At 41.9% G+C, this 13,255-nt stretch overlaps 2 protein-coding genes across 2 annotated transcripts in view; both read right to left on the bottom strand.

Moving 5' to 3' along the window:
* The window catches only part of OTOA (otoancorin), a 39,734-nt gene extending 37,267 nt beyond the window's left edge, over window positions 1–2,467 (bottom strand). The window contains exon 1 of the mRNA XM_028706610.2: window positions 1,457–2,467. Coding sequence (XP_028562443.2) covers window positions 1,457–1,538 — 82 coding nt within the window. The 5' untranslated portion in view covers window positions 1,539–2,467. The remainder of the gene's footprint in view (window positions 1–1,456) is intronic.
* A 9,239-nt stretch (window positions 2,468–11,706) lies between these two features.
* METTL9 (methyltransferase 9, His-X-His N1(pi)-histidine) overlaps window positions 11,707–13,255 on the bottom strand; it is a 28,304-nt gene continuing 26,755 nt past the window's right edge. The window contains exon 5 of the mRNA XM_028705847.2: window positions 11,707–12,452. Coding sequence (XP_028561680.2) covers window positions 12,247–12,452 — 206 coding nt within the window. The 3' untranslated portion in view covers window positions 11,707–12,246. The remainder of the gene's footprint in view (window positions 12,453–13,255) is intronic.

The following is a 13,255-nucleotide window of genomic DNA, read 5'->3' on the forward strand; positions in this document are numbered from 1 at the left end:
CTGACCTGGAAGCAAGTCCCATGAAACTCAATGGAGCTTACTTCTGAGTAGACAGGTATAGAACTGCACTGCCAGAAACACAGAAACTAAGGCATCATGAACATTGTATATATTAGCGATATCTGCTAATACCGTGTTGGCCCAAATATAAGCCGCACTTTCCCCCAAGCCGCCGAATTTTAAAGGTGCAGCTTATTTGCGGGTGCGGCTTATATTCGGGTCAATACGGTATAATGCAATTCAAGTAAAAGTTTGGGAAGGAGTCTAAGGTGGGCCAGAGAAATTAGATCATTTTGTAAAAGATTCTGCAATTTTTTTTAATGATAGAAAAAGAGCACCCAATCTACTATATATCTTTTGGAAAGTAGTTTGTCTTCCTGTCCTCTATAAGTTTGTCTGCCTCTCAATATATAATCACCAAACTTGCCACAATGACTCCTGATATGGGGAAGGTGGACTGTTACCATTTGGGCACCCAGTGCTATTTTAAAATGCGAATTTGATATGCTTTCTCCCATTGACTGGCTCTCTGGATATCGTTGCCAAACTCAGCATGAGGATTCACAAGGCAGGGGTGGCAGTCTTCACTGTTGCTTGCATGCCGGGCGCCATTTTAAAACAAGATGGCAGACCAAACTGTCTTTGGTGTGACTTTGCCTGATTTTTGGCGTGATGGGTCCAAACTCACAAATTATACTGTTTAAAAACCCACAGTATTTTGGGGTTTCTACAAATTACTGTGCAGTGCCAGTACAGTGGTTTTGTTGTTGTTGTTGTTTAGTCGTTTAGTCGTGTCCGACTCTTCGTGACCCCATGGACCAGAGCACGCCAGGCACCTCTGTCCTCCACTACCTCCCGCAGCCTGGTCAAACAGTACAGTGGTACCTCGGGTTAAGTACTTAATTCGTTCTGGAGGTCCTTTCTTAACCTGAAACTGTTCTTAACCTGAAGCACCACTTTAGCTAATGGGGCCTCCTGCTGCCGCTGCGCCGCCGGAGCACGATTTCTGTTCTCATCCTGAAGCAAAGTTCTTAACCCGAGGCACTATTTCTGGGTTAGCGGAGTCTGTAACCTGAAGCGTATGTAACCTGAAGCGCATGTAACCCGAGGTACCACTGTAACTCCTAGCTAGCAGGAAATAATTCTTTTGAACATTAGCTCTGCGAAGAAGACATATAATTTACACATTTAAATGTTCTTGCTCAAAAGAACATCTCATCTTTTAAACACTATCCAGCCTTTTAAATGAGGGCAGTTCAACCCTCGGTCTGTTCAGTGGAATTGCCACCATTTCTTTGTTTGTTTGTCTCCTACTTAATGAATAGGATTGCTCTGCCCTTATTTTAGTAGGAAACTTGCTTCATTTTCCTCAGTATTACTGGATTCCACTTTAATAGGCCGTAAATTTCTTCACAAGCAGAATCTCTCTGCGACGCACAAAAGTATTTCATCTTACCTTGACTGATGTTCTGATGACTCGAAGCCTCTATAGGATTTGTTAACATCAAGAAGAAAAATATCCTCAGGGTTAGGGTCATTTTCCCTGTTGCCTTCTGGTGTTGAGATAGCCAGATGACAAAAGAAAGAGGAAGAAAGAGGTTTCACTCAGCTTTGTGATTTGAACAAAATAATATCTGCATTGCTTGTTGCCATTGTAGTGTTGCCTGATTGTAAAATTTTGGTAGTTTTCTTTTTTTTAATTGCAGCAAATTTAAGAGCTTGGACACACACAGTTTTTTCTTTCGATGCTTGATGTTAGCATATGTTACTCAGGCTCCATCTGCACAATACATTTAAAGTGGTATCATACCACATTCAATAGTCATGGCTTCCCCGTGGAATCCTGGGAACTGTAGTTTGTTAAAGGTGCTGGCCATTGTCTGGAGACCCCCTTTCCCCTCACAGAGCTCTAATCCCCAGAGCGGTTTAACAACCAGTCCCTCTTCTCGCCCTACTAGCCCTGGTGGGCACCAGCTACCACGACCCCTTTCTCTCTCAAACTGGAGGGAATGTCTCTCCTAAAATGGTCCTGGCCACCTGCAACAAGGACTTGTATTACTACGACCAGGGCCAGCCCAAAACATTTTGGCACCTGAGGTGAACCACAAAATGGCGCCTCCCTCCCTGCCAGGGAAGGAGGAGTGAGTGAAAATATATGTCTGGAACAATTGGTGAATGATGATCCACATCAGGATCTGCTGCCCCTGTGTATCCTGCTGCCTGAGGCGGTTGCCTCACCTTGCCTCATGTGTGGCCTGGCTCAGTCTACAACTAAAAAAAAAAGAAAAACGATATGAGGATCAATTTCCAGCCCAGTTTTCTTTGTGAGTTAATTGTGTTTCAAGGACCTGCCCCTGGCTTTGTAGGTGTAGGATCCCAGCCTAAACCAAATTCACCTGGCTTGATCATTTTTTTCAAAATGTGGGCTGACCCTATTATTTGTTTATTACATAAATTACTGCCACTACTCTTCAAACCAATTGCCCAGGAAAGTTTATCTATCTATCTATCTATCTATCTATCTATCTATCTATCTATCATCTATCTATCTATCATACAAAATTAAACAGCTGAATAAGACAGTTTTACCATTTTCTGCAAGCCAACCTGAACAGGATCAAAAATATCATGGAGCATAAAGGTAAAGGACCCCTGGATGGTTAAGTCCAGTCAAAGGTGACTATGGGGTTGTGGCACTCATCTTGCTTTCAGGCAGAGGGAGCCAGCGTTTCTCCACAGACAGCTTTCCGGGTCATGTGGCCAGCATGACTAAACCGCTTCTGGAGCAATGGGACACCGTGACGGAAGCCAGAGCACATGGAAATGCCGTTTACCTTCCCACTGCAGCTGCACCTATTTATCTACTTGCACTTGTGTGCTTTCAAACTGCTAAGTTGGCAGGAGCTGGGACAGAGCAATGGGAGCTCACCTTGTGGCGGGGATTCGAACCACAGAGCTTCTGATCGGCAAGCCCAAGAGGCTCAGTGGTTTAGACTACAGTGCCACCCGCGTCCCATGCATCATGGAGCATAAAATAACATCAACAATAGTGTGATTGAAGATTATGAGCATCTGATCTTGGGAACCAGCTTGATTTATTAGACCCATCCATCTTCGCTGTGTGGAAAAGCTACCTGTACTCCCCTTTCCGCTAGTCCGTGGGGAGTTCTCCAGTACATCTGTGTCATTCATAGGTATTCAGTTTCCCTTACAATGAACTCAGTTGTACTTGTTTCTGCCTTTGCCCTATTAATTTGCATGGCATGGCTTACAAATCCAGTCCTCCACTGACAAATTCAGTTCTCTGCCATTCCTGCTTTTCAAATTTTTATTTAACCAGATTTATATACCACTTAATAAAACAACAATAGCCCTCTAAGTGGTTTACATGAAATAATATAAAATATTCAGAAGAAAATACCAATAGAATCACCAGACTTGCTATTAGACATTATCGAAATATGGATAAAATCAACAGTTTTGGAAGCAAATGTGCTGCATAAAAGTGGCATGCCAGTGTAGGCTTGCCTAAACCAAAAAGTTTTGAGGGGATGTCAAAAATGGTGCAATGAAGGCTAATATCAATAGACTGGGAGCTCCAGAGAATAAGTACTGCCACATTAAATGACTGATACCTCTCAAGGGCAGAACAAACATACATGGTGCTCGTAAAAGTGCCAATTCTGCAGATCAGAGTGGACTCCTCTTTCAAAGCAATCCTGCAATCCTATGCATGCTTACTTATGCATGTTTATAAGTTTATAAGAGACTTACTTCCAAGTAAGCAAGCCTGGGATTGTAGCTTCCCTTGTTCACTCCTGTATCTACTGTTTTCCTTTATATTTCATTGTATAAAATTCCCAGCGACAATAAATAAATAATGGGCTTGAAATATAATTTTTAGGGTTGTAGATGTGACACAATTCCTTCAATTAGCATTTTTTTAATTTATTATAGTAAATAGTCTCTGAACTGGGTGAGGGAGCTTTAACCCTTTGCCTCTTGATGGGGTTTCAAACCCACTTTGACTCCTCTCCATTAGAATGAAAGCTTCTGTTGGCACAACAGTGGGAGACAAATAGTTGTAAGCCATCCAGAAAATGTTATGTTATGGGGGTGGCACTGAATGTCACAAACAAACAAACAATTGACACCTCTAAGATTTCGGCAGGCATTGCTCCCCATTCACACACTTATTTCTTTCGCTTTTGCAACAGTGAGGACTAGAATCTTGTTTTGTTTTAAAACTGTGCATCAAAGAAGAAATCCCGAGGCTGTTCCAAATCACAGTATACACAGGGGAATTTCTTTTTTTAAAAAAAAGGAAGGGGGGAAAAAGCACCACACACAATCCAACTTGTACTCAGAAGACCTATCAGGTTTCTTCTCGGCGATTATTTTGATAGCAGATCCTGAAACAAAGAAGGTAAAACTACTGCAAGCTTTTATTTGCCTTTTGAGTTCAAAGCAGCAGTGGGAATGAATTCCTAGCCTTATCGCTGGATTGTTTGAGTGAAACAGTGCCCTGGTGGAAGCCTTTGCACTGATCTCCAGTTGGCATTACAACCCAGAAGCAACGATAAAGGTGCACACAGAGAGATACCTGTCCTCAGCATCTCCCAGATGTGATTGCCAGTGAGAAGGAGCTCTCAAAATTCTGCAGGGCTGGGGTGGTGGAGGGAATGGAGGGTGGGGGGAGAGATCAGGTGAGAGGGCTACTTGCTGTACTTAATAGTAGCAGTTCTGCTTTGCAGCCAAGGTTATCCCACCCATATATCTGTGCCAGGACAATGTTTCTCAAAATTCCCCATCCACCACGGACAACCTGAAAATTGCTGCCCTAGCACACAGAACCATTTCCCTGCTTGTTGTAGCAATTGCGATGAACTACGCTACTTTTATTTCTTACACATCGTGTATTGTTGCATTAGAATCCAAACTGCAATGCAATTAAACACAACCTGGAAGAACCGAAAGGAGCAATAAAAAATATAATGAAAAATATAAATATGAATATTTAATGCGACTGACGTGCTGTCCAGCCTGTCGCCAGCAACAAAACCACAGACATGCCATGGGGCATCTGAATGATGCTTGCAGACCACCCATGGGTCACCGTTTGGGAATTGCTGTGCTAGGGAATGCAAGAGAGAGAGAGAGCTGGGAAGGGAACCTGTGCCATCGCTGTCCTATGTGGTGATGATAAGGTGGCTTGACACCCAGGGACGAAAAAGAGGATTTCTTTCACACCAAAAATAGGGCATCAATTTGCATAAAATTTGTATATGCATATTGCAAACTGATAATTTATATAATTTAAGTAGAAATACAGTGCATCTCATCTGAGTGGAAAAGGCACCAGGCAGCTTGCGTACTCAGTCTGCTGGCTGTAGATGGACAATTACGAGGGTTCCTTCTCCTCCTTTGTATGATTCCTCAGTTTCAAGCTACGTTTGTACTGGGCAAACCTCAAACAGAGGCAGTGTGGTGTAGTGGTTAGAGTGTTCAACCAGCCATGAAGCTCACTAGGTGGGCTTAGGCCAGTCACTGCCTCTAGGCCTACCCTACCTCACAGGGTTGTTGTGAGGATTAAATGAGAAGAGGGGAGTACCATGTACATCACCTTGAGCTCATTGGAGAAAAAGGTGGGCTAAAAATGCTACAAATAAATAACAAACAAACCGATAAATAAATGATACCTGCAAATAGAGGGCTGTCCTCCGTAAAGCAGGGCACAGGGCCACCCTACGTACTGAGCCAGTTTGAAAGTTTGTTAGCTGAATTTCTGGCATTTTCATGGATTATAAGCATTCCCAGAAAATATATCGTGTGTTCCTGATTTCTCTCTCCAACCACAGGTTTTGTTTCCATCATCTCTGGCAAATGAATACCATTTGGAATTATATTCATTTATGTCACACAAACTTATGTCCTTGTATGTTAGAAAGCCCTTAATTTCTTTGATGCCAAATGCCAAAATAAAAAATAAAAGAATGGGGAAAAGAAGGATTTGATTCTGTTCCTTTTGAGCAGCTCAGCATCAGAGGGGGGAAAGCAACACCTTGTTTTACTTCAGAAACTTTGACTGAAAGAAACCAAAGCAATAAAAAAGACCAAACAACAAACCAAATATTATTTGCAAGCATTTAAAAAAGAGGTATTACTCTATTTGCAATGGTAGTGGAATGAAAAGGCAAACTTCACATTGTGACTTACCTTCTGCAAAATCTGTGAAGGTCAAGTTCTGAGAGTCGCAAGTAGCTATTTTTCTCAGCTCCACCACGAATTCTAAGAGGTTTACTTTTTGGAAAAAGAGATTGCTGCGAAACGCCAGTGCTGCACCTTGGAAGGTGAAGACAGACAAGGAGACTGGGAAAGAGGCTCAGGTGTACAGAAGAACAGAAGAGAAAGTCAAAAGGCAGCTGAGAGGCTACAAAAAGAGAGAAAAAGGGAAAGAACATGAGAGGGGTTGGATGTCAAAGAAAAAGTGACTTGAAACAGGAAAACTGACCTGACTCTGTTTGTCTGCTGTTCCTTTGGGGTTTGCAGCTCAGTGTCCTGGTAGCTTCCAAGCAAGGCAGTCGGTCACCTGAGAGATGGAAAAGGACTGCCCTACAAACAGGGGCAAAATATTCTCATGTACTACTCTCTGCATTTAAGGTTCGAGAGATCTGGGGGCAATGCTAACCCAGAAAGCCTCCTCACAATATCAAATTGCCAGGAAGTGCCCTAACAGTTTCCATCAACAACATATACTTTTATAAACTTATTTTGAAAGGGCACATTAAAAAGAGTTAATAGGTATTCTGTATTTACAAAGCTGTAGTATCAAAGCTGGTTATGGTGTTTGGTTTTCAACAGCAAAGGGCAACTTTTGGCACAAATTAGAAGACAAGCCGCCTTATTGCACAGGTGCAACAACACACACACACACATACAGCTTTTTGGAATATGGCAACCCTAGTGTAGAGAGTTAAGCATTATAATTCCATTTTACTACTTCTAAATGAGGTTTAGAAATAGTTTAACACCCTTAATGATTTTTAACTGAGTATTTTAGGCTGCAATTCTATATGATACTCATTTGCCTGGCACTATGCTCCATTGAACTCAATGAGCCTTACCTCTGAGTAGACACATATGGATATTTATTTGGGTGTAAGATCCATTCAGCTGAGCAATACACACAAATATAATCTCACATGGAGCTGTCCTGTATAAATGAATGTTTTGCTTTCTGGTAGCATTTACGAAATTTGGGGAATTGCCGATGTGCCTTTCCTCTCTCCACTCACAACTCCCATCTGTTTATTTCCTATGAAGTAAATATGCTGAGTTCCCTCAGTCTTTCTCTTCAAAATCTCGTCATTTTTGTAAGTTTTCTTTTCTCTTAACCTTTTCAAAGTTCAAATGGGAGGCCCAGGCCTGAACAAAGTATCCAGATGAGGACTTAAAATTGCTGAGAAAAGTAGCATGAGTAATGGAATCAATACTAGTAGGGAATGCCCCTCTGTAATTTATTTGTATGGACATATTTTTTGATGATTTTTGTTCTTCTTCCGAGAATTTGTTGGCTTGTCTGCGTGTGGGGATGTTGCAGACTTCAGGTGATCGCTTGCAAGCTATTAACAATTGTGTGAGGGGAACACAGGAACGTAAGAAGAACTTGATGGATCAGTCCAGTGGCCCATATAGCTCAGCATCCTGTTCTTGCTGTGGTGAACTAGATGCCCATGAGAACCCTTATACTACTTTTACAGATATTTTCCTCATACGTTATATAATAATTTATTATTTATGCTCCGCTCATCTGGCTGGGTTTCCCCAGCCACTCTGGGCAGCTCCCAACCGGATATTAAAAACACAATACAGCATTAAACATTAAAAACTTCCCTAAACAGGGCTGCCTTCAGATGTCTTCTAAAAGTCAGAGAGTTGCTTATTTCCTTGACATCTGATGGGAGGGCGTTTCACAGGCCGGGTGCCACTACCAAGAAGGCCCTCTGCCTGGTTCCCTGTAACTTGACTTTTCGCAGTGAGGGAACCCCCAAAAGGCCCTCGGCGCTGGGCCTCAGTGTCCAGGCTGAATGATGGGGGTAGAGATGCTCCTTCAGGTATACAGGACTGAGGCCATTTAGGGCTTTAAAGGTCAGCACCAACACTTTGAATTGTGCTCGGGAATGTACTGGGAGCCAATGCAGATCTCTCAGGACAGGTGTTGGATGACAATTGAAAATATAATGGGGAGGCCAATATTGTCTTTGAGGGTTCCTGGCTAGGGATGAATGAAAACCAATTTCTGTTCGATATCAGCATCGCAGACCCTCCAAGTGTCCCTATTTTCCAGGGACACCCCTAATTTAGAAAAGTCGTCCCAGTTTCTGATTTGATCCTGGAATGTCCCGCTTTTCCTTAGGATGTCCCTATTTTCATTTAAGAAATGTTGGAGGGTACAGAGTTATCCAGTCCCCTGAGCAATTTGAAGGCAATCCTGTATAGGGAAGTTAAAAAAAAATGTTTAATGTTTTATTATGTTTTTATGTATGTTTGAAGCTGCCCAGAGTGCTGAGGCAACCCAATAAGATGTGTGTGATATAAATAGTAAATTATCATTATGGAATGGGACATCCCTATTTTCATCGGAGAAATGTTGGAGGGTATGGCATCGCTTTTGGGTCTTTGCTGTCCTGCAAGCTGAGAATTTTGTAAACAAAAAAAAGAAAAGAAAACTCATTAGTTTCACAAGGTATTTCAAAGGCTGCCTTTCAGATTTGACATTCTCATCCACCTGCCTCAGGTAACAGTTCCTTGAAGTAGCCTGTGGCAGCCATCTTTTTGTTGTTGTTTCATCCAAGTTCCTGAGAGAATGAGCTGCCAGAGTGCATTTGCTGTGCTTTCTTCCCACTTAGAGCAGCTGTTGCTACCTATGAAAACTTGAATGTCACCCCTGGGAAAACGTTTTAAATACTGTAAGCAATGGAATCATTCAGCAGAAAAGTCCAGAGAACTGGAGACTGCGCCACAAAACCACACACAGAGATCCGTATCAGTTTGCTCCAAAATGCGTAGCGAATGACTTTCTCAAGCACCCATAGTCTGGATTCCCCCACCCTACCTGTAGCTACAACCCTGGAGTGTTTGTGTGTCTTATTACAAGACTGAAGTACAAATTCACAGGTTCTGGCAGCCAAAATAATATAAGTTTTCATTCTTTTCAAACTATTGTGTCGAAATGCGGAAAACGCAAAGTCTTTTACTCCTGTTCAGTTTAAGAATGCTTCCCCCTTTATTTATGACAATCACCCTTCTTCGAATTCTCTCCTTAGAGATTATCGCATATATGAAAAGGAATTATTGATGTTTGAAATACAGGAAAACGTAACCTTCAGGGAACAAAGATCAGAAAGCGTGAGCTGCACTGCCATCTAGGTGGAAGGAAGGGGGACAGCAACAAGATTCCCTTCAACATTAGGCTTTTTTTTTTTGCTTCCCTGCTCTTGGTTAACTTACTAATTCATAGAATAATAGGCTGCAGTCCAATGCACATCTGAGAGGAAACTCCATGGAGCACAGTGGAGCTTACTTCTGAGTGAAAATTCTAAGGATTATGCTGCCTTATGTTCTTTGGAGAGAAGCAACTGGAGAATTATATGAAAGGAATGTCCAATTCTGAAAGAATGGATCCCTAAATAGTTCCCAAAACAGACCTCTCACAGGTTGTAAGAGTTCAAAGGAGTCCAATTGTCTTATATCCTTAGCAGCTACTGAGTCATTTCAGGCCAAATAAATTTAAAAAAATAATTATTTATTTATACCCCACCCATCTGGCTGGGTTTCCCCAGCCACTCTGGGCGGCTCCCAATTGAATATTAAAAACACAATACAGCATTAAATATTAAAAACTTCCCTAAACAGGGCTGCCTTCAGTTACTTATTTCCTTGACATCTGATGGGAGCTGGCCTCAATGAGATAGTAAACTTGTCCATGTTTTGTACCATTTCAGACTGCAAGGTAGTTCGGAGGCTCATAAGGGGGAAAATCTTCATAGAGATAACACTAGATATTATGGAGAAAGTTTCCAGCCTTCTTCTCCCCTTGATATGCTCCCTCCGCTTACATGTGATCTGTCTGAGCAGATGCATCTAACTTCACCTATGAATTTGGTGCCGGGCTTTTGATGGCATGACTATGCCCTGCCCCTCTGCCACCTCCTATTGTTCAGCCTCTCCCTCTTGTTTTGTGTAATCTATAAATAGACTTTAAATGATCCTTGCATAGTTTTGCCCCTAGCAACAGGTTTTCTCCCAGCAACAGGTCTTCCCCAGCAACAGACTTCTTTATTCGACATGCTCAGGAAGAGAGAAAGGAATGGGCTGTTGCTCTGTCCAGAGGGGAGGAATGAGTCTCTGTACATAGTTTTACTTTATTTTCCTTAGACCAGCAGTTGTACAAGTTGTAATGTTAATTCTTCAGTAAATAACTTAAGCAGAACTGGAATGGGTGAGGTGTTTATTCCCACATGGGAATTCACCAACAGATGAGCTAAACTGAGAAAAATGATTCTGGAAGACTTCCTGGGAGAGTCTGCCGATTAAAAAGGAATCCCAAACGATAGCAATTTGAATAGACACCTCTGCCTGGTTAGAGTCCTTCCTACTTCCTGATGAGGCTCTGCACTCTGGGTAGGAGGGGCAATAGAGAGAACCAACAGATCTGATTCCCTCTCTCGGACATCATCTCTGGTTGCCAGCCCTCTAGCTCCTCACCATCTGCTCCTCCTCTGCCTGGAGCTGCCAAACCATGCCAAGCAGTCCATGATGAAGAGAACACATGACAACAGGACTAATGAGAACAACGCTTAACAGGACAAATGTACTTCTAACAAATGAACAGTGAAACCAACAAGGTCTTTTAATCGTAAACGGAAAACAGGGAAATTCCCAGCTTTGCATGCAGGGATGGATGAATCTCTGCAATGCCAGCTTCTCATGTTTCCAAGCTTGCAATCAGTTCTCCACATCGGTTTGTGATGAATCAGCATCTTAGGTGTGCGTTTCTCACTGCATAGCAACAAGAACCTTGGCCATAGCAGTACGCATGTTTTGTGGGCACAAACACCCTGGGTTTAATTCCTGACATCTCCAGCTGGGCTGTGGCAACCCAACCAGTTGGGGGCGGTACAAATAATAAAATTATTATTACTGGGCTGGAAAGCACCTACATGCTACCTTGGTTTGCTGTTGCATGTCAGAATAGACGCTACTGAGCCTATGATCTGATTCTGAATAAGGCAGTGTCGTTTGTTCATATGCTTTAACTCCGCAGGCAGAGCAGCCAAGCTTTGCAGACTAGTGAAGTTTATGTCTCCAGCACTTCCTGCTAAGGAAAGAGGTGGGGAACCTGTGGTTTCTGAACTACAATCCTCATAACCCCTGACCATTGGCCAAGCAGACTGGGGCTGATGGGAGTTGGAGTCCAACAGCACCTGGAGGGCCACAGGTCCCCCACCTGTGTTAAAGGATTAACCTGTGTTAAAGGATTGTAGGCAGCTGGGAAAGAGTTCATCCCAGGTTGTTGCAAGTTAAGGGTTTACAGTGCTGAATGATACAGACCACAAGGCAACTTCCTATGTTTACATGCACACACCCAAGTTATCTACAGCTAAACAAGACTCCGTTTGCATAAATGAAGATTGGATACATGAGTCATCTCAAAAAAAGTTTTATTAGCATGATTAAAAACATGTGCTGAAGACCAACAGATAAAATAACTTCATCAACATGGAAGAAAATCCATCCCAACACTTGATAATCAATCCAGTTTTTCTACTGGACGGACAGCTTTATTGCCAGTATTCTCGCATGTCCTTGAAAAACCAGCTGCACTGGATCAGTTTATGTAGCTTCCTGGCTATGGCTGGATCATGATCCTTATCCATAGTTAGGTATAAAAATATCTTCGATTTATTGTTGGATTGCAGATGCATCGTGGGGGTTAAGAAATCATCAACAGAAAAGTTCTGTCTTTTTTTTTTTAAAGAAAGAGTTCCTTTTCCCCCCTTTCCAAAACATACTACAAAGAAATTAGTATTTTGACCTTTAGACTTCATACATGATGTCGATTTAGAATGGATAACCACAATAGTTTTTCCTCCCATCCTGCAATTAATAAAAACCGAGAAAAAACCCCAAAATCAAAATGCTTCATTCACAGACTGCTTCTTGGGTTTGACTCAGAAGACACATTTACACTGGTTTGAGGACGAAGACAGCATCATCTAAGACGTAGTAGTCATTATACATGTCACCTTCACATAAGTATGGCAGTCTGGTGAACGCCTCTATGGCAAAGCCAGCTTTCCTGAAAACCTCTGGCAAGCTGTTCACCTGTTCCTCCCACGTCTGTCCTTTGATTTCCAAAACTTCGGAAGGTTTATCCCACTTGCCACCTACTGAAAAAGCACATGGGGTTCGCGTTAGTTATTTATCTTTATTTAAATCTGTTTCACTTATCCTGCTTTTTGGCCTAATGACTCGAACAAGGCAGGCTGCGAATCCATTAGGAAAGGCAGAAATTTCAACAACAAATCAAGAACAATAATGGACAAATCCTATGAGCAGCCAAGAGCCATAAAGCTCAGAGCAAACTCTTCCCAAACAGCCAGACAGCATCCGAAGGTGAAAGAGAATAATCTTAATCCATCTTCTAAAAACCGGGAACAAGGGAAAGAAACCTCCTTTCCCTATTAGGTCAAGAAATGCAAATTCCCCTCACTGAAACATTGATGGGTATATGGAAAAACTTGTGCACAAATTGAGAGTACTTGATGGAATTTCTAAAACAGATAAATTTATTAAAACCTGGTTTGCCTTTCCAATTTACAAATTCCTTAATGATAATGATATTAATTCCCCACTGCAATCTGCCTCAGTTTGAAACTCATGATGAGGTCCCCCCCCTTTCTACCATTTATGCACTTGTCTGTGTTTTTCTTTATCCCAATACTGCAAAACAGATTAATTAAACAGTGTGTCTCCCTGAAATCTTATTATTACTATTCTCCATATTTCTTTAATGAATGTAACTGAGGGGTGGTGTTGGGTGTTTGGTGTGGTTTTGTTTGATGTCATGAGCACTGCATTTTGTCTATAATGAAAATCAATTAAAAAAAATTAAAAGAAAAAATATATACTGCTCCTTTATTTTAGTGGTTATTGTAATAAGTACCAGATAATTTTAATCATTTGGTTTCTT

This window comes from Podarcis muralis, chromosome 14 (assembly GCF_964188315.1).
Source record: "Podarcis muralis chromosome 14, rPodMur119.hap1.1, whole genome shotgun sequence".
Taxonomy (NCBI): Eukaryota; Metazoa; Chordata; class Lepidosauria; order Squamata; family Lacertidae; genus Podarcis; species Podarcis muralis.